The 20,470-nt window shown below is 50.5% G+C and overlaps 1 protein-coding gene across 1 annotated transcript in view; it reads right to left on the bottom strand.

The window, feature by feature from the left end:
* Positions 1-20,470, bottom strand: part of ENPP7 (ectonucleotide pyrophosphatase/phosphodiesterase 7) — a 51,606-nt gene that overhangs the window by 263 nt on the left and 30,873 nt on the right. Inside the window, exons 3-9 of the mRNA XM_077833994.1 lie at positions 15,537-15,674; positions 13,804-13,945; positions 11,338-11,357; positions 9,963-10,160; positions 7,854-7,999; positions 4,942-5,562; positions 4,438-4,654 (exon numbers count right to left, since the gene is read on the bottom strand). Coding sequence (XP_077690120.1) covers positions 4,438-4,654; positions 4,942-5,562; positions 7,854-7,999; positions 9,963-10,160; positions 11,338-11,357; positions 13,804-13,945; positions 15,537-15,674 — 1,482 coding nt within the window. The remainder of the gene's footprint in view (positions 1-4,437; positions 4,655-4,941; positions 5,563-7,853; positions 8,000-9,962; positions 10,161-11,337; positions 11,358-13,803; positions 13,946-15,536; positions 15,675-20,470) is intronic.

Below are 20,470 nucleotides of genomic sequence, written 5' to 3'. Positions count from 1 at the left end.
ACAAAAGAAAAAGGACACTAAACTTTCTAAATTACTACATGCTACAAGAGGCCACAGCAATGGTTCCCTCAGCCCACCCAGCAATATTGTTAACCTATCCAACTATACTCTCAGCCCAGCAGAAGCAACTGTCCTATCTCAGGGCCTCTCCTTCTGCCCCTCCACCCCCATGAACATGATACAGTTCTGTGGTGACCTAGAATCCTATTTTCGACATCTCCAACTCAAGGAATATTTCCAACACACCTCTGAACAACATACTAATCCACAGAGACCTCCCTACCAACACTACAAAAAGAAGGATTCTAGGTGGACTCCTCCTGAAGCTCGAGACAGCAGACTGGACTTCTACATAGAGTGCTTCTGCCAACGTGCACCATGATTTCAACAATTTCCATCCCACCATCAACCTCAGCCTGGTCCAGTCCACACAAGAGATCCACTTCCTGGATACTACAGTGCTAATAAACGATGGTCACATAAACACCACCCTATACCGGAAACCTACTGATCGCTATTCCTACCTACATGCCTCCAGCTTTCACCCTGACCACACCACACGATCCATCATCTACAGCCAAGCTCTGCGATACAACCGCATTTGCTCCAACCCCTCAGACAGAGACAAACACCTACAAGATCTCTATCAAGCTTTCTTACAACTACAATCCCCACCTGCGGAAGTGAAGAAACAGATTGATAGAGCCAGAATAGTTCCCAGAAGTCACCTACTACAGGACAGGCCCAACAAAGAAAATAATAGAACGCCACTAGCCGTCACCTTCAGCCCCCAACTAAAACCTCTCCAACGCATTATCAAGGATCTACAACCTATCCTGAAGGACGACCCAACACTCTCACAAATCTTGGGAGACAGGCCAGTCCTTGCCTACAGACAGCCCCCCAACCTGAAGCGAATACTCACCAGCAACCACACACCACAGAACAGAACCACTAACCCAGGAACCTATCCTTGCAACAAAGCCCATTGCCAACTGTGTCCACATATCTATTCAGGGGACACCATCACAGGGCCTAATCACATCAGCCACACTATCAGAGGCTCGTTCACCTGCACATCCACCAATGTGATATATGCCATCATGTGCCACCAATGCCCCTCTGCCATGTACATTGGTCAAACTGGACAGTCTCTACGTAAAAGAATAAATGGACACAAATCAGATGTCAAGAATTATAACATTCATAAACCAGTCGGAGAACACTTCAATCTCTCTGGTCACTCGATTTCTGATCTCAAAGTGACTATCCTTCAACAAAAAAACTTCGAAAACAGACTCCAACAAGAGACCGCTGAATTGGAATTAATTTGCAAATTGGATACAATTAACTTAGGCTTGAATAGAGACTGGGAATGGTTGATTCATTATAAAAAGTAACCTATTTCCCCTTGTTTATTCCTTCCCCCCCCGCCACTGTTCCTCAGACATTTTTGTTAAACCCTCGATTTGTGCTGGAAATGGCCCACCTTGGTTATCATACACAGTGTAAGGAGAGTGATCACTTTAGATAAGCGATTAGCAGCAGGAGAGTGGGGTGGGGGGAGAGAAAACCTTTTGTAGTGATAAACACCCATTTTTTCATGGTCTGTGTGTATAAAAACATCTTCCGTATTTTCCACAGTATGCATCCGATGGAGTGAGCTGTAGCTCACGAAAGCTCATGCTCAAATAAATTGGTTAGTCTCTAAGGTGCCACAAGTACTCCTTTTCTTTTAGCTTAGTTTGAGTGGCTTCTGCCTGTGCGGAGCAGGGCTGTCGTGCCAGGCAGCTAGGGACCAGGGGTGTAGGCATGTGAGCAGCTTAGAACCAGCGAGGAGAGCAAGACCATAAGCAGACCTCGGGGCTATGGAGCTGGACTCTTGCACTCTGCGGGGTGGATCCTCTCTAGTTCAGGTTGCTGTAGCATTTCTATTCATGCCTTCTGTTTTTAGTCACTTCTCATTTCCTGAAGATTTTGCTTTTGGAGCAGAATATTTTAGTTTGCAAACACATGCCTGCACATACTTTCCACATTCTGAAAACACACATGCAACAATAGATTCCATGTATGCGGCATCAAAATAGCTGGGGGTAGAATGTGGAAATTTGGCATGAAACTAGCCCGAAAATTTGGTGTGGGATATAAAAGTGCCTGGCCAGCTCTGCTGAAAATTCAGTTTGTTTTGATCAAGGTACAAGCCATGGGATAGCTCCCTCTCCAGCTGCACAGTCTGTTTCACCACGGTTTCTTGCTAAGCTGTTGAAGCATGCACAGGTGGCTAACTTAGGTGGACAGTAGGGAAAACTTTAGTGAAGGTGGGAATGTGAATGGGAAAGGGCTCCGCTAGGACCGTCCATCTTTCGCTTCACATCTTGGGAAGTGAGAGCTTCAGAGTTCTGAAGTTACCCAAGGGAAAGGTTCCCTCTTGTTGATCGTGTGCAGTGCAAGGGACAGTGTGTCCAACTGGTGTGTAACCGTGTAAATCCACATGATGGATCTTTTTCCTTTAAAAAACGTAGCAAATGCCATTAACTGTGTAATTAGATCTCTAAAGCTGTTTTGTCAGGCACTCAAAAGTCAGGAAATCCCATAGACCGAGTTACTTGTACTACCTCAGCTGTGCTCCCTTGTGCACAGACATCAGGGTATAATCTACAGACCTTGCCCTTTTCTGCAGAATTGAGCTCCAGAATCTCAGCTTTCAATTTTTTTGCTTAACATAGGGGTTAACAACAGAAATTTTGAGACAACTAGTGCAGTAACCTCTCCCTAGGTCTGCAGCGAGCCAGGTACAATAGCACTGAGGGGTCTGAACTGCCCAGCCCGCTCAGTGGGATCACTCTGCGCCTTGAGTATGGCAGAGTATTTAATTACGGAGGTCCATATGCTATCTCAAATAACATGATTAAATATCATAGGGTTTTGGGCACCTGTAGTACAATGTGGTACACACATTTCTGTCCTGGTGGTTCACTTCCTGCACTAATTTGATTGTCAGAATGGTCCAGGCTATCTTTATAGAGTGATGTAGACGTGTATATGAGAAATTCTCTTCCCTCTCAGGTATATATTTGAACTACTAATCAGCAGCCCATGTGCTACCCAGTTGCTTGCAGCCCTCAGTACAGCCGTCCTTAGGTACAGTTCAGAGGCTGCAGTGGTTAACTATGAAGCTAACTCAGTTGCACAATTAGAGGGTCTACATAAGCCTGGCAATGTTCACTATGGCTCTGTTACGCTTGTTATGTAGGTATCATTGAGCTCTTCATAGGTCCGATTTTAATGAGTGTTTCTAGTTGGGGAAAATTCCAGAGTGTTTCTGTACCCGTGCAGCTGTGCTGGGGAGATCGGCAGTGGAAATACGAGTTTCATAAAGTCTAAGGCCAGAAGGGATTCCTAGCTCATCTAGTCTGACCTCCTGTATATCACAGGCCATTACATTGCACCCTGTTACCCCAGAGTTGAGCTCAATAACTTGTATTTGGCAAAAGCATCTTCCAGAAGGCATCCAGTTTGGATCTGAAATCTCCAAGAGATGGAGAATCCACCACTTCCCTAGAGTAGACTCCACATGTGGGTGTGTTTAACCACTGTGTCATGTCTAACCCTGCTCAGAGCACCTCTGCCCAAAAAATGGTGAATGTCTTTAGTGTAATCAAGGCCTGTTCGCCTGGCACGCGCAGAGGAATGCATGCACAGCACTGCAAGATGCCAGGTTTTCAGCCTGCTGCCTGTTTACCCATCATTCACACAAATGGGGGGAGCGTGCTCAGTTCCCAGAGGAAGGAATTCTGGTAAGTCCTTTCTGCTAATGAAAGGAGTGCCCAGGGCAGATTTCTCAGAGAGACACTTCTTGCCTGCGGGAGGAGAGATGCGGGTGGGGAATGAGAGAAGGAATAAGAAATGGCAATGAAGGTGTTTTGCCACTAGGTGTCAATGTTCCAACAAGAATCCATCAGTAGCTGGTTTCTCCAGCCCACAAACCAGGAGGTGCCTTGGAAAGCAGCTGGATAATGTGCCTTTTGAATGGCTTAATCTTACACAGTGCCTGCCCCTAAACCCAAGAGACAGAGATGCAAGTGAGTCCCCCCACAGAGACAGGGGCACCCTCTGGTTACCCTGGAGAGCACTGGAACACTGTAATAGTGGGGATGCTGAAAGCCAGCCCCCTTACACCTGTTCGCCCCTTACCCCTGAGCTGGGGCTGGAAGCAGGACTGTGTCTCTGGGAGGGGGGATCCGGACAGGGGTAAGGGGGCTGAGTCTGGGGCTGCAGCTGGGGGTGGGTGCGGGGCCAGCAGCCAGGACCCACGTAAAACCAGGGGGTGCTGCAGCATCCCTGCACCTCTAATTCCAGCGCCTATGAGCCCCAAGCTCCCCGAGCACCGTGCTGAATGCGAGAGGAGTTGGTCACCTGCCCCAGGATTGCACTAACCAGACAGCATGGGCTGCATGATGCTCAGGGACCCGTCATGTGGCTCAGGTGTGATCCCCAGCAGGTTGCAGAGGAGGGCATAGATATTCACGCTCTCAAATGGCTCCACCTCCAACCCCTTCTTGAAGGCTGGTCCCACAGCCCGGAAGATGGTTTTCATGTTCATATCTTCATTGTCAAAGCCATGCTCCCCCTTGTTAAACTGGACCTTGAGTCTCTGCAGGGAAGAGAAGTGTCAGTGAGGACCCAAACCTTCAAGCCCCTTAATTTTTACTCAGGGAGAGGGACAGGGGAGAAGACAGGGAGAGAAGACTCTGCTTTCTAACACAGCGGGCAAGTTAATTTCACTGGAAGCTGGATTGTACATCTGTGTTCCTCTTTCTGTTTTCAGGGAGGGGAGCAGATCTGGAGCCACAAACAGGAGATCGATGCAGCTGCACAATAAGGAAAGAGGGTAAGAAAGGCAAGTCCAAGTTTAGACAATAGAATGAGTCTGCAGCTTACCCCATGGATCACATATCCTGGGTCACTGTACATCATCAGGGGAGTGATCCTGGTGTTGTTTGCATAGTGGAATCTCTTGGGGAACTCTTCCTTTTTGTAGACATGGAGCTTCGGGTGGGCGTTTTTCAGGACCTGGTACACCTGGTCTAGTTTACCTTCTTTTGGCACCAGTAGCCCATTTGGTCCGTAATCCAAGAGTTCAAACCGGATGTCCTGGAAGGAGAAGTTCTGCACTGTGCGGAGGTAAATTTCATTCTTCTTTATGACCGTGTCCATCCCGTGGTCAGATGTGATGATCAGATTGAGTGTCGACTCCAAGCCATTATCCTTGATGCATTTCCTTAGGTAGCCGACAGCTCGATCCACCTGCCTGACCATGTTTTTCCTCTCTTGGGATTCAGGGCCATACCTGTGTCCCGTGGAGTCTGGCTCCCCAAAGTAGAGAGTGACTAAGTCTAGATTGTCTTCTACGAACCAGTTCATGACAGTGTCAATGTTCTGCATCCACTCAGTTTCATTGCTGTAATTGTGGAAAAGGGACTCCACTTTCTTCACATTCACCTGCTCACCTTGGTAGGTTGCTCTCCCCCCAGGGAAGAAGAGGGAGCCCGTCTTTAAGCCCTGTTAGCCAGAATGACATTTCAGGCCAGAAACTACCCCCAGTTACTCACTTCAGTCTGTCCAACCACCCGTGTATCCCTTCCTTCCCCCCAACCACCCACCTCCCCTTATGCCTCTCCCTGTGTCTCTAGTAAGGTTTTCCTTATTTGCCCTTTAGAAGAGTGATTAGTCTGAAACACTCCCATCCCAACATTCCTCTGCTCTGAGCTTTTCCCCACGGATGTTAGTAATACTATGCTGAAACTTGATAATTAGTGGTGTATTTGTGTACCCCCTGGGTTCTCTGGCCCCTCTCCAGTAAAGCACTTCAGCACGTGCATAACCACTGAGCCACATGGCTGGAGCTGGACAAGGTATACATGGTTGTACATGTCGGGGCGGAGTGGGGGATGGACTAGATGACTCCTTGTGGTCCCTTCTAGCCCGGTATGATTGTAGGAGTCTAAAAGGGTTCTTCTGAAGTAGAATATTTGAGCCCTGCCTTAGGTCTTGATCCAAAGTCCACTGAAGTCAGTGGGAATTTTTCCATGGATACAAGATCACATCCTAATGCTGCCACCCAAAAGTGGCTGGACAGGGCTCTGAGGAAATGAGGCCTGGCCTTTAAACACTATATTGCAGGCTTAAGGTATAGTTTCCAATTTTCATAATCCAGCTGCAGCTTCTTATATAAGATGTGGATAACCTGGAGAGCTGCATTAATGGGACAGAAATTTACCTCTTAAAGTGATTGACTTTTCTGCTATTTGTAACAGAAAGATCACAATTGTTGCAGCCACTTTGTTGGGGCGGGACGTGTGTGGTCTAACTGGCCTGGCAATGGCAGTGAGAGGTGCTAACGTGGCTGTGGCTGTGATGGGTCACAGATTGCTCTTTGCCTGCCACACACAATTGCAGCCAGGAAATGTCAAGTCATGTCTTGGGTTTTTATGTTGTTTGGATATTTTTAAAATCACACTAAATTGTGAGTTTACCTGTTATGCAATAACTAGAGGGGGCCCTGAGGGTGAAATGCTGTGGGCCACCACAATGTCTATGCACCAATTCCAGACGACTTAAGTCCCACTTGAGCCCTCAAACGGGATTTAAGTGGCTTTCTAGGGACTCAAGCGGGACTGAAATGGTGCATGGGCCTTGTGGTTTTAAGTGGTGCATAGACTTTTTGTGCTGTCTCTCTGCCAATGGTGAATTTCACCCAAGCCGTATGAGCATGCTTCACTTAAGCTGCAAAGGCACCCGGTGATGTTAGTAAAGTTTGGAAAAGCTTTGTTTAGGTGAGTTACTTGGATAATTCAGATGTCCCCCTTGTTGTCTAATTAGATGGATTTCCCTCTGCTTTCAACATTCTGGCATTTTAAACTCACATTTACTGTAGGATATTTGCAATGTGTTTAAAAAATACAACATCCATTGTTAAGTGGGGCTAAAAGCTTGGTGAGTAACATCAAGGATTCTGCCTTCCCTTCCTGAAATGTGACTGAACTAGACCCTGTGAAATCCCAAGTGAAAAACTGAGGTTCTCTCTTTGGATGTTGTTGCTGGGCATAGCACCAAGAATAACCATCTTCTGAAAACGGGGCAGCAGAGGGTTCACTGGAGTGAATGAAAATGTTACAGTCCAGTGGAATATTATACACGTTGTGGCAATGCAAGCAGCACAAAACTGGAATAATGATTTCACTCATCTGGACTGGTGATGAAACTCAAACTTCTAGGGCCACATTTCCAAAGGGCTGCTGAACTGTGCTTGCAAGATGGCAGATATACCTGTCTGTATCCCTCAGACCTGTGCGTGTGTGCGTGCAAATTGGGTGGAACTGGACAGTTAGGCACATTTTGCCCTGGTGGTAAGCGCACAGATTTCTGAGCGTGCAAGCAGGCATGTTGGCACACATGCTGGGTGCATTTCTGGAGGCCTTTTCAAAAGGTGGCCACTAACATTCAGGAGCTGTGAAGTTCTCAAAGGTTCTAAGTAACTGTTTGGAGTCTCCCACTCCCTTGTGGGTCAGTAACAGTGTGAGTGTGTGTGTGGATGGTCTGATGGATGGTGCACAGGACTCTGAGTCTGGAGTCCTGGGTTCTAGTCCTGGCTCTGTCACTAATTCACTGTGTGCCCCTGTTCCCAGTCTGTAGCCTGGGGATACTGCTTCCCTCCCTGTGCGGGGGGCTGTCTGAGGAGTGCCTCTGAGCCCCGTGCAGGGAAGGTGCAAGGGGAGGACAAAGTGCTGCTGGTTATTCTCAGGAATGCCAGGGAGGAGCGTGAGCCTGAGAAGGAGGCTGCAGCCACCTACCTGTCTCTGTGCTGTGATCCAGATGGGCAGGCTGCCGTTGTCCCACCACTTGGAGACCCCCTGTGTACTGTGAAAGGGTAACTTCTGGCCGGTGCTGGTGTTGTACCACATGTTGTGAATCACGCCGTGATTCTCTGTGTACCTCCCTGCCAGGAGAGAGACAGAGAGAGGAAGGGGTGGAGGCAGGTGCAGGGTAATTGCACCTGTATTCGCCTCCACCAGGGACACCCACTTAAAGGTTTCCATCGCCCAGCTGCCGCCTCTCTTGGGTGGAGACCTGAATCTCTTTCCCTCCGGATTGGGGTTTTTAAGGCTGTGCAATCTCCTGCCTCACCCTGCAACTCCCAGCAAGCCAGACTGCCTAGCGGCCAGCGCCTTCCCTTTGCTGCCTCTCCAAAGGCTGCGAAGCGTCTTACCAGCAGCTGCGAGTTACCCACGGTTCTAAGCAAGCACATTTATTCCCAAGGCGAAAGCATTACAGAGAACACATTAAACCCCAAAAAGAACCTACGTGCATGCTAAAAAGCTTACCAGAGGTCACCTCAAGTCCAACCCTGGCTCTGGTAGGTGTCAGTCCTTCAAAACGCACAGCTGGCTTTTCCCCCGGTCACAAATTTATCTCTGTTTCAGACTCAGAACCATAACCGCCACCTGGGCAGTTCATCCATTTCTTGATACCACTCAGTGCTTTGATCTCTGGGAACAGGTAATTAGCTGACACAGCCTTCTCCTCAGGGCGGAGCGCCAAAAGGCAGGGTTTTGCACAACCAGCGGTGGGGAATTTGTAGTGATCTCCCCCTAGGTCTTCCCCCCCTTCTGACTTACCTGTATTGCCCCCAAAGTCCTGTCTGATCCCGCCCATTTTTAATAGAGTCTTTGGAACTGCCATGCCTCCCGTCACATCTCTCCACCCTGAGCGGTTCCATATAATCCCAGCCCACAATTATACTTACATGTTGCTTTTAATGTAATGGACCCCCAGAGATACTGATACTTAGCTCAATAAGGGTTTTCAGGAATATTGCAGGAAATTGCCACATCTGGCACAGGTGGGAGGCCGGTTCATGTAGGAGGCTACAGATGAGCAACTGGTCAATGCCAGGCTGATACCCCACCCCCTTCTGTCTCGCTCTCTCTGTCCTCCCACCCCTAAGCCTAGCAATTCACCAACCTGAAAGCAAACCTCACCAGGAGCAGAGGGTAGGCAGAGATATGCAGAGGGAGCTTCTCACAGGGAATGCCTCCCAGACCCCTCTGCCCTGCCCCAGACGCAGAAGGACTAGCCCAGGGCACTGGGCCCAGTGCCCTCCCCACCCACTACAGAGCAAACAGTAGCAGCGGGTGGAGCCTTCGGAGCTTCCTGCACCACCACTCTCAACCCCGCAGCTTGTTTGGCATTTGCTGTACTGCTGTTGGGTTTAATCCCCTTCACCTACCCCCTGCCACTGCTCCTCTTGGCTGCCCTGCGTCCCCCTTCCCTCTCTCTTTACCACTCTGCTCTCCTGCTGTGATAATCCCTTCCTCTCCCTCACCTCAGCTCTGAGCCTATGGGAGATGGGAAAAACAAGCCCCATGCCTCCAGCATGCAGGTCCCTTTGCTTGCTCCCTTCCTTTTCCTTCAGCGGGCTTGGCCTTGGACTGGAAGGCCTTGACGGCACGGGTCAGGTCTCCCGCTGTGTTTTGTACAGTCTCCATCCCCATGGGGCCTTTGGGGGTTTCTGCAATCAGATGCCACCCAGCGCACTGACATGGCCACAGAACTGGCGCGGCTGGGACACCAGGGCCACTGCAGTAGGAGCTGAGCAGCTACCTTGCCTTTAAGTGCAGTAAAATCCATCTTCCGTGTCCACCCAAGAGGCCAGCAAAGAAACGTCGGGTGAGTGCAGTTAGGCCATTTGCTGAAGGCTGAACAAATAGGCAGGAGCAGCCTTGGGGATGCTGTGAAGTGGGGGCAGAGGTCACAGCAGGGGTGTCATTGGTGCAAGTTGGATGTGTCCTCAGTGCATGAGAAGGACAAAACAAAGGAATCCTTCTGTGCTGGGGGTTTTGATCATGCCCCTCCCCTAGCTGGCTCCCCATCTCTGCCTAAGGGGATTTAAAGGAGCTTACCAGTCACCAGGGTGAAGTGGCATGGGCTGGTCAAGGTGATGAAGGCAGGAGTCATGTAACGTGCCTTCACCCCATCTCTTGCCATGGCATCCAGATTGGGTGTCTCCACATCCTGGTCGTAGTTCCAGCGAAAGCCATCGAAGGAGACCAGCAGGAGTTTGTTGCGGTTTCCTCTGTCCTGCAGAGGGGCACAGGCTCCTAGCGAGAGGACAGCAAGCACCAGCCCCAAGGAAGTAAACATCTTCCTGCCCCTGCGCAGAGAGACTAAAACAAATTGCACGGAACCAGTGCTAATAAGGAGAAGCAGGGTGCTAAGTTCATGGCCCTATCTTATCCTGCAATTGTTGGGCTGCGTTCCTGGTGTCAGATGTCACCAGCGTGGTGCTCTGCTCTCTTCAACGTTGATAACAGTTGGCTGCGTGTGTGTGTTCCCTCTGCATGCTGCCCTGGCTCTGCGCAGATGGGGGACACAGCAGACCCCCAGAGAACCCCCAATGACCACAGACTCTGGTAGGGCACGAAGGCACCCGGCTAGGTTTATTGTCAAACGAAGCACAGTAATAGTTTCTGTTTTGGTGCCATCCTAGCACATGCACATCCTCTTAGTTCTTGATACCCTTTGGAGATGTGTACAGGTGCAATTAGCAGCCGCCTTCTTGCCAACGTCTGTGAGCAGGGCCTGCCTCTGGCTCACAGCTTAATTTTTGCTAAGCCCCTCCCCCATTTCAAGTCTCTTTCTTTCAGATCTTCGCTCAGGTGTTGAGCTGTGGAGGAGTGAAGCACCACAGATGAGGTCATTCCTGGCCTTATATAGTGTTCACATATAGCGGGAACCCTTTGTTACAGTTCCCAGCCCAGTTTGCGGAAAAATACAGGTACCCAAAATGGAGTCCAGAGTCCTAGCCCCATGCCCTTGGAGAGTCATAGCAGCCATTACTGACAGGCAGGCCGAAAGGTCCACAGGAAGCCTAAGCTACTTCACAGCCCATTGTCTTTGTTGATGAGCCATTAGCACTGTCTGGCTTCTGAACAGCCGGCTGGGGGTGTTTTCCAGAGTAAGCCCATCTGAAATACAGATCCACAGTCAATTTTAATGATACATGCATACAGATAGGATAATCATATTCAGCAAATCATAACTTTTCCAATGACACCTCACATGACTCATCTTATACAAAATGCATCATAATTATGCCATATTCATATCCTAATACTATTACTAGGATGAATATGGGGTGTAGTGTCACGCTAGGGTCTGAGACAGACAGGTCCTGAGCGAAGGAGTCAGACTTGGTGCATTGCAGTCCCTGTTGCTCTGGGGGTACCAAGTTCCTGCATGGCCAGGAGGGCCTGGCTGTGAGTGTCTGCACTATACCTGGGGACAGTAAAGTGTGGCTGGAAGGGGTTCACCAGGCTGGAGCTGAGATAAACCAACAGGGAAGAGGAAGCTGTTCAGACCTGAACAGTCTGCCACCCCATGAGCTCTCCCACACTTGACCCAGAGGCCGGGGTGCCACATGGCTTTTAAAGGCACTTTTTCTCTCTTTTTGTGGGCTGTCCATCCACCCTCACCACACGGGGTGATCAATGACTCACAAACACCAGAAGAGGCAGAGTTTGTATTCCGACAGACTCCTTAATACTTCCCCTTGGAGTGATACACTGGTGAAAAGAAGGTCTTTCAGCCCAGGGACCCTGCAGTGCCATGGGCCCCTTACGTGGGCTCTAAATATCACACCCAGGATGAACTTAATTGTATCCATATCCCGCTTCTAAAGACAAACTTTCCCTCTTGTCCAGTGTCTTGGTGCTGAAGAGCCCAGCTCTTGGCCCCTTGTCCCAGCTCCCCATGTGCACAGTTCAATAGCTTCCTATCCCATTTGCAGAGAGGGACCACGTCATCCTGTCTTGAAATACCCGTGCCTTGGAGCAGGAAACACACACTGAGCCCTGCTCTAATATGATGAGGAATCATCTCCCAGGGCACATGTCTCATGGGACCCTTAAAACTAGACTGCATATAGGAATGGCCAATGTGCTGCGGGCAGCAATCCCGCTTCCACCCTGAGGAGAGGAGTGGGGCTGGATGGCCTCAGGGGTCTTTTCCATCTCTTATTCCTATGATCTTCAAACTCCCCTGGTCCCCCCACTTCATTTCAGGATCTAGTTCAACACTGTCCCCTTGTTTTTGAACCATCCATGGCCTTGCCCAAGCCGCTTCTCCTCTCTGCTTCCTCTGTTCATCTTGCACTGGCTGCTTCTCCGTCTCTCCACACAGTCCTCACTGCAGGTGCAAGAGCTTTCTCTGCAGCAGGTTCTGGCATCTGGGGCAACCTGCTGCTAACCAGCCACCTAACTTTACATCCCAGTTGAGAGTGTCGTTCTCTCTCCTGCACCTCCTTCAGCTTTCTCTCCCTCCACTATTTGTTTCACTTGCAAAACATCCTGGAGACATGCAGTGTGTCTGAAACACACTGCTCGATGTCACATGGGATTGCACGACCTGGTTCAGGAAAGGCCTGCTGGCTGTCCATGCACCAAACCCAGCAGAGCTGCAGCATGCCTGAGAATGGACCCTGGGAGAGACTGATGTGGACAGATTGGCTTTGCACCAAAGTGGGAAATCCTGACCTGAGAACTAAACTATGACAGAGCCCTGGGAGCCTGTGCTGCTCCCCACTGTTGGGGGAAATGATGGAACCATGGTGGTGTGAGCATCGCTTCTGTTTCTCACTGCCCCACTGGCAACACCACAGCATGGCTTCCATTGTCTTTATCATCATCATGGGAATGTATCAAACAGCACAGTCTCTGAGCCTCCTCCCCGTTCCACCGCTGATAGCCATCAAGAGGATCATCCATCTGGTATCTGCTAATCCCTGACTGCAACCTTCAGCACTACTGAGCTTTATGATATCAAACCTCCACTTGGTCAATTGCATTGCATTTTATTACTGCTTTGGAGGATTATTGTTGTTGCTGACTCACTTTGCAGCAAACCAGGGATTAATGTTTTAACGGGATTACATAAAGTGGGTTTAACATCATGCAGTGTCCCTGGGGAGTTATCGACCTTTGTGTGTTTACCCCATCCCTCCTCATTCATTGGGTTCAGGTTCCTCCTGATTGCTTCACTTCTGGGCTGCTGAGTCTGGCTTTTCAGTTGCAGGCTAAAAGCAATTTGTCATGGCTCTCTGATTCCATGGTAGATTCTGGGTACTGGGTTCTTCCCTTTGGTTTTCTCCCCTGTTGGTGAGTTATCCGCTCTCAGTGGGTTGTCTCTTTTCCATACCAGCGAGGTTCAGATCTATGGCTCCTAGCCCCCTTGCTGACACCAAGTATCCTATGAGATCATGTGTGGTAGGTATTGTATAACTAATGTACCAGCATGAAACATGACTCAAACCCAGGGGCTTCCATTAACCCATGAGTTTATGATGCCTCCCTCCCTTCCCCTTACGTTTCCTCAGTTGCCGCCTGTACTGATGGAGTGATGCCTCTGAGACCTTCACAGCCATGATCTGTCCTTTCTAGCCCACAGTGATCTCATTCTCTTGTTTTGCAGACACCATCTAGTCTGCAGCTGCCTGGTCTCTCTTCACACCCTAATATGGATACATCCCTTGTATCCCAAAAGAACTCCGTGTCAGGACAATAGGTGACCATATGCTATCTACCGCAGGGTTTGATATGGCCACCCATCACCCTACTATCGGAGCACCTCACTACTTAACATATGGAAGCGAAACCAACTGGCTCTGAACATATACATGCGGCGGGGGGTTGCTGGCCCCTCACTGACACTTTGCGGGGTTTTTTTAGGTTGGCCATCTCCCAGTACCAAAAGAAAGAGGAAGAGCACACAGAAATCAGGATCTTGAGATGGACAGGTCCCAGGGCCAATGGGGAGAGGCCATCGCTCCAGGTCAGCCCGATTGACAGGGCAGGCAAGTGGATGAGGGAGCCAGGAGCCTGGGGCAGAGCTAAGGGGAGAGCAGCATCCAGAGTCAGAGGGGCTGCAGAAGCAGTCCACAAGGCAGAGCTGGGCTAGAACCAAAGCAGCTGCACTGAGCCAGAGGAGTTGGAGCTGGAGCCAGAGCAGCACAGACCAGCTGCACCAACAAGGAGCCAGGGCTGAGCTGCAGGGGAGCTGCGGGCCCAGAGCTGGGGTAGCAGATGCCAGCCATGCCACACATAGTACTGGAGCTGCGAGTGACTGGGAGAGCGAGGAAGCTCTGGGCAGAGGGCCCGGCATAGGGAGATGGCGCCAGACAAGAGGGCCTGGAAGGCGGCACTTGGAGCAGGGGGAACGTGACCCTGATGGGGCGCCGATGCTGGGGAGAAGGGTCCTGCCACCAACAGCCTGAGGGCGTGTGGCCACTGCCAGAGCAGGGGGCTGGTTTTGGAAGACAAATAAAGGGTTTGCTTTTTGTTAAGAAAGTTTATTGCTGTCACTGTGGCACACCTTTTACAGTGTGTGCTTTGAATAACAAAGACAAACACAACGGAAAGCACAAAGGGCAAGGTGTGTCCAAACAGCTTCTCATCTCTGTACATCAGTCAGCAATGGAAATGCCCAGTTCCCACTCCATTCCACTGCCGTGGCATCCAAAATACCCTGCCCCCCAGTTCCTGGCATGGTGTGACCGTACCTCATTGACTGGCAGTGGGGCTCTACACCATTCATAGCTCTCCCTCTGCTGTGGGTCCCTGCAAGCCCATAATGTGGGAACATGCAGCATCCCTGAGTTCTGTTGCCTGGTGCATCCTGCTCCGGCTGTGATTGGTGCACGTTCCGATATGAACCCACGGACGGGTTCAGCAGGCCATTACTGTCATGTAGGTCAATGCACAAGCAAACGGCTCACCTCTGGTTTCACAAAGCTTGTGAAGAGCGCAGCAAGCCACAATAATGCAGACACCATTGATGTTGTAAACAGCGCCCCTGGGATTTCAGTCTGCCAAATGCACATTCACTCACCATTCTGCTGAGAGTGCAATTAAACCTTTTGCCAGGTCCTTTGCCATCAGGATAGGTTTTCATAAGTGAGGAGCCTTCCAGAATAACAGTGGGGATTGTAACTGCAGTATGACAATGTCATTTGGTCTGAGTATTTTCCTAGCCTTTCCATGACTGTAGCCTCCCCTCCAGTGGAAAACCCTGGCATAGTGTACTTAGCCAGTACAGCCCACGTTGGCATCCATAACTCAGCCTCTGTGGTCCACAAGGGCCTGCATAACCTTGGGGTAAACCACATGCCTGATTGCCTTAGAAACCACCCCCACCATTTCATCCACAGGTGGCTTTCCAACACCAAATGAATTGGCAATGGAGCTGTAACAGGCTGGGGTAGCCAGCATCCAGACCATTATAGCAACTCGCTTCTGGACTAGCGTGGCTACCGTCTGTGTGTATTGTGGCACTGCAGGGGCATGGAAAGCTGCGTACAGAGCCTCAGGCATGCAGAAGTTGTAGACCCCCTCTTGGTCAGCCCAGCTCTGCATGATACTGTGATCCCAGCGGCCTGTGCTTGTGGCCCTGCTTCAGAAATGCCTGGCTATACTGAGACTCACGCGTAGCATCAGTCTGTGTGAAACTTCCATGTCTGTATCGTCCTCGTGTTCTGGCATTAGCTCCACCAGGTGCCTTGGGTGGGTCAGAAAACACGGCTGCAATGTCCACCGGCATCTCATGGAAGTTCTGCCCATTTCCTGAAAGAGGAGCAAAGCCCAAGCAGAGACGTTCTTCAAAGGTAACTCCTTCCTGCTGCTGGCTCCAGTTGCTGGGCGCATGCCGACCAAAATGATGGCTTGGCAAGAAATGTTGGCGGCTGCGAAAACTTCCTGTGTTGCGGGGGGTGGACAGTCACTTTCCCCACACTGTACCTGGACCAAAGGCCCAGAGAAGCCCCATTTCAGGACGGTGTTGGGTAGTCTGGAATACGGTTAGTTGGACATGGTCTGCACACTGCAGCGTGGACACTGGAGCACCAGGATGGGGCCTGGGCTCAAAAATTCTTAACTTAGGGACACTGATGAGTGCAGATGCTTTCAAACCCAGGGTGCACAGACTCAAGCCCCCCAAATCCTGGGCTTGCGCTGTGCTGTAGACGTGCCCTCCGACAGTTTGTAAGTCGTTTTAATGACGCTTTCCTGTTCCTGGGCTTCCACCCTCAGCCATCAGAGATTTCACGCTGTTCTTGCCTATGAGCAAGCAGGAGCCTGGGTGGTACTAACAGCTTACTGGGACTCACACGCTACAGGGCAATATCGCTTATCAGCCTGAGAAAGAAGCCAAAATATTTGCAGCGCTATTGCGTGACTGAGCCAATGGGCAGCTGACAGCTGTCACCTGGGGGAATTCTAATCCCTTATCTTGGGGATTACAGCATCAGGGAAGGAGTGACCTGGGACCTCGGCCTTGGTGGGCTAGGGAGCATGTGATAATGGTGTTTCTCAAAAGCTTATTCAGAGATTCAATATCTGGGGAGCTTCAGGGGCAGATAAGGAATGCTACCTTTGGCCCACTCTAAATGGGGAAAGTCTGATTGATAAGGCTGAGGGGCAGAATTAACTCCAATTTATCTTGGCTAATCTTAAAGCTTTCAGGCCCAGATTGTGGGTGTATTAGGTTTATGGAGACCTCGGGGCCCATCCTCCCCCCACTCTGACCTTGCACACTCCAGTCCCACTGTGGATAGCAGGTTCTGCTCCCTGCTAGCACCATCCTGGCTGTCAGCTGCCTGAAAGGGGTGGGGGAGGGAGCATCTGTGCACCAACTCCCTTCCCCGTCCCAGCCATGGCCAATATTTAGTTCTAAAGTAATCAGAGAAGGAGTCAATGTGGACGGAAGCGAAGACCTCTGGGAGTGATCATATGCCTCGGAAACATCGGGCATCAGCTGCAGGACAGCAGAATAGATGGGCCATTGAAGTAATCCAGTACAGTGGGAAGGCAGCATGATTGAAGGGGGGCTGGGCACCAGGTGACCTGGGTCCTCGTCCAAATGCTTTCACTGACTTGCTGAGTGACCCTGGACAAATCGCTTCCCAACCTGTGCCTTTGTTTTCCCTCCCCGCTTTGTCTATTGTGATGGCAAGCCCTTCAGGGCGAGGCCTGTCTCTGGACCTGCATTTGTACACCACTCAGAACTACGGGACCCGGGTGAGCTACTACTGTCAAATGAATCATAACAATAATGATGGGCAAGCCAGGGGCCTCTCAGAACCCCCCTTGTCCGAAAGGTGCCTTTGCACTCGCTCTCAGGCCAAGCCCCTGTTTCCAGGCACTTAGAGATAGTTCAGGTTTCAGAGTAACAGCCGTGTTAGTCTGTATTTGCAAAAAGAAAAGGAGGACTTGTGGCACCTTAGAGACTAACAAATTTATTTGAGCGTAAGCCGATGAAGTGAATTGTAGCTCACGAAAGCTTATGCTCAAATAAATTGGTTAGTCTCAGAGATAGTTCAGTAACTCTTGGGGCAGGAATGTGCTTGACTTGTTCTCAGCCCATAGGTTACCTTTTGGTTTTTATGTCAGCCTGTGCGATAGCCAGGAGTTAAACCCCGGGGTTGCTTCTGAGCGAGTGGAGCCGAGCACTGTGCTGGGCATGGTAAGGCTGCTGTCTTCCCTCACAAGGTACCAGCATTTCCAAGGGGCAGAGAAACCCCTGCTGGACTAAGCTCAGCACTTACCCCGGGCTTGCTGAGGAATGGGGGTGTCAGAGGAAGCCCATTTATTCCAATGTGCTCTCAGTCAGATACAGTTTGGGGGCACGTTTCTTTTAGTGAAAAAGGACATTAAATGTAGACAAATATAGAGATGCAACGTGATGGTGCTATTTTAAGTACTTGAAAGATGGGAAACTCGAAATTGTGTCTCGCGGGCCCTTATTTCCCAGTCTTTGCTCTGACTGACGGCCCATGAAATACATGTGCTGAACGGCCCTTTCATTCCTCCCACTGTGGAACCCCGATAGACTTGCCCCATTTGTTCCAATGTGGGGTTAGTGGCTGCTGTGAAACCTCCATGCTTTGTTAGAGGACAGAAACAGGCTGCGTGTGCCCTGCCCCATAGTTTTCATGGCCCTAATGCTGCTTTAATACTTAGCCCTGCCACAAGTGCAGGCGACGGGAATAGAGGACCTCCCGAGGTCCCTTCCAGCCCTACGATTCTATGATTAATGTATCTCATTCTTTGCCTTTAGGAAGATAAAACTGAATGCAGCTGAGAAGTAGTTGGGCCAAGAGCAATGGCTAATAGCAAATGGTTTTGCCTGACAAGGGGACAATAAACGCAAAGGTTTATTAATAAACGCAAATCTGTCCCTAGGTGAGTTCAGGATGGCTCCCTGTGGTCCTGTGTCTCCAGGGCCTAGTACCCCTCCATGAAAGGACTCTAGCAATGGGGCTTCCACTGCTTCTCTTGGGAGAGGGTTCCACAGTTGGACAAATCTCAGCATTAGGGATTATTTACCTATTTGCCATGTCTCCCTCGGGCTACCCTAAGAAATCTCCTCCCCTCCCTTGGCTTCACCATGGAGTAATAACACCGAGGCAGAATAACCATACCGTGCCACCCTGGGCTTTGCAGAACCCTCCAGGCCAGACATGCTGGCACCAGACACTCTCACGAGGGTGGTTCTAAAGGGAACTAACTGGTTGTTCCCTTCCAGTTCCCCCCACTTTATCATCCAGAATCCCTCGATTCCATGGAGTGTGTCCTAACAGACAAAGAGGTGGAGCTGCCCAGCTCAGCAGAGAGCGGGGGAGAGGTGTCGGGGAATTGGGGGAAGAGAAGGTGACTGGGAGAGGGAAAAGGAGAATGAAATGAAGGAGGGAGGCAGAGTGAGCAGGACCAAAGGAAACAGAGAGGGAGAGATGTCCCGGTCTGCTCCCAAATGCATTTGCCTGAATCCCATCTCTTTCATCAACCAGCTACAGCTTGGACGTGGCGGGCAAACATCCGCAGTGCTCCTCTCGGCTCCTGCCACGTCATTAAGCCCCAGAGTACCACGGGTTTGGATAAGTTTGTGAATGTGAGTGAAATTTAAATATCTCCAGCCCTGGAACACACAGATTCAAGCCCTAAACCTGCTTTATCTAGCTAAGACAGCTAAGAACCCTCCCCTGCCCAGCAGCACCTCCCACTGGGCTGCTTTGGGTTGGTGCTGGCATGGCCAGTGCTGAGTGCTGGGATTCCTCCTCCTGGTGGAGGGTGGGGAGTTGGGCACAGCTGATAGGAGCTGGGCAGAGCTACTGTGAATTGGGTGGAGCTGGTGGAAGCTGGGCGGAGCCAGTGGGAGCTGGTCAAATGGGCTGTCTGGAAGTTGCCCTTTGACATCAAACTTGTGCATGAAGATTGTACAGAATTTAAGTTTTGAAACTCAAATAACAAGGCCGAACAGACTCTCCTGCCCCAGGAGCCCAGGGGCTTGTGGTCTGGCAGAATGCAGGGAGGACAGGAAGCTCAAGGATGAGAGCAGCAAATCCTGCCACTTGTTGCTTGTCTGGGAGGCAGAGGTGAACTTGAACCCACAGTGTGTGCTGAGGCTGGCTGGAGGAATCTCTTATTAGAAGAGGCTGTTCTCAGGTGAAACACACGCCCCATTCTGTTCACAGCCACTGCTGCCCAGGGACCTTTATTACTGCTCTGTGGATGTTCAAGCTGCTTGTCTTCCCAGGGGAGGCCAAGGAATTGGGATGCAATTAAAGTAACTGCAGATGATGACCTCAAAGTCTACAGCAGAGCAGAGACAGTGCATGTAATGAAAAAGCAGGAGCAGCCCCAGACCCGGGCTGTACCCTGAGACTTGATGGGGGAGAGAGCAAGCCAAGCAGCCTTGGGGAGGTTTGGAGAGGAAGGAAAATCCCTGAAGAGGCAGGGCTTGGAGGCCTTTCTGCACAGGAGTCCCTGTCTGAAATACACAGGGACCAAGAGCTCCACTAAGCCCAGCAGAAATGCCATGAGAGGAACAGGAAGCATTTCAGAGAGCCTTTGTTCAGCTTCTTCCCAGTCAGCCACGGGAGCCACGGACTCGACTGCTAGCACCTGCAGGACAGAGTGCAGGCACGGATGCTGCCTCTCAGTGGCTGAAGCTCATCCTGGAAGGCAGGGGGTTGTGTCTGACCCCCCACAAAATGTGTCTTGGGCATTTGCAGAGCTGCAGCCGCTTTGAGAGTCCCAGGGTGAGCAAAGTTGCTTTCATTGCAAGCACTGAGCCTGTTTGCCAGCTCCTGCTCCTCGTCCCATCTAGAGACCAGGCCAAGGAGTGGGGAACCCTGACATGGGCAAGAAAATGGGCACTTGTGAAAGGTTTGGACTGGGTAGGTTTGCCCCACAAACCCACCCAAAGTGAGGCACAAACGGCTAAGGACAGAGAGTGCACAAAAACAAACCTAGGGGCCCGATTCGCCATTGACTTGCAATCTTGCAGCGTCGTTGACACCTGTGCAAAGCAGGCGTGCCCCAGGGCCACACCCCCCTCACTTTGCACTGGGGTGAATGATCAG

Source organism: Eretmochelys imbricata, chromosome 14, assembly GCF_965152235.1.
Source record: "Eretmochelys imbricata isolate rEreImb1 chromosome 14, rEreImb1.hap1, whole genome shotgun sequence".
NCBI lineage: Eukaryota > Metazoa > Chordata > Testudines > Cheloniidae > Eretmochelys > Eretmochelys imbricata.
This window is presented reverse-complemented; position numbering and strand designations above follow the sequence as displayed.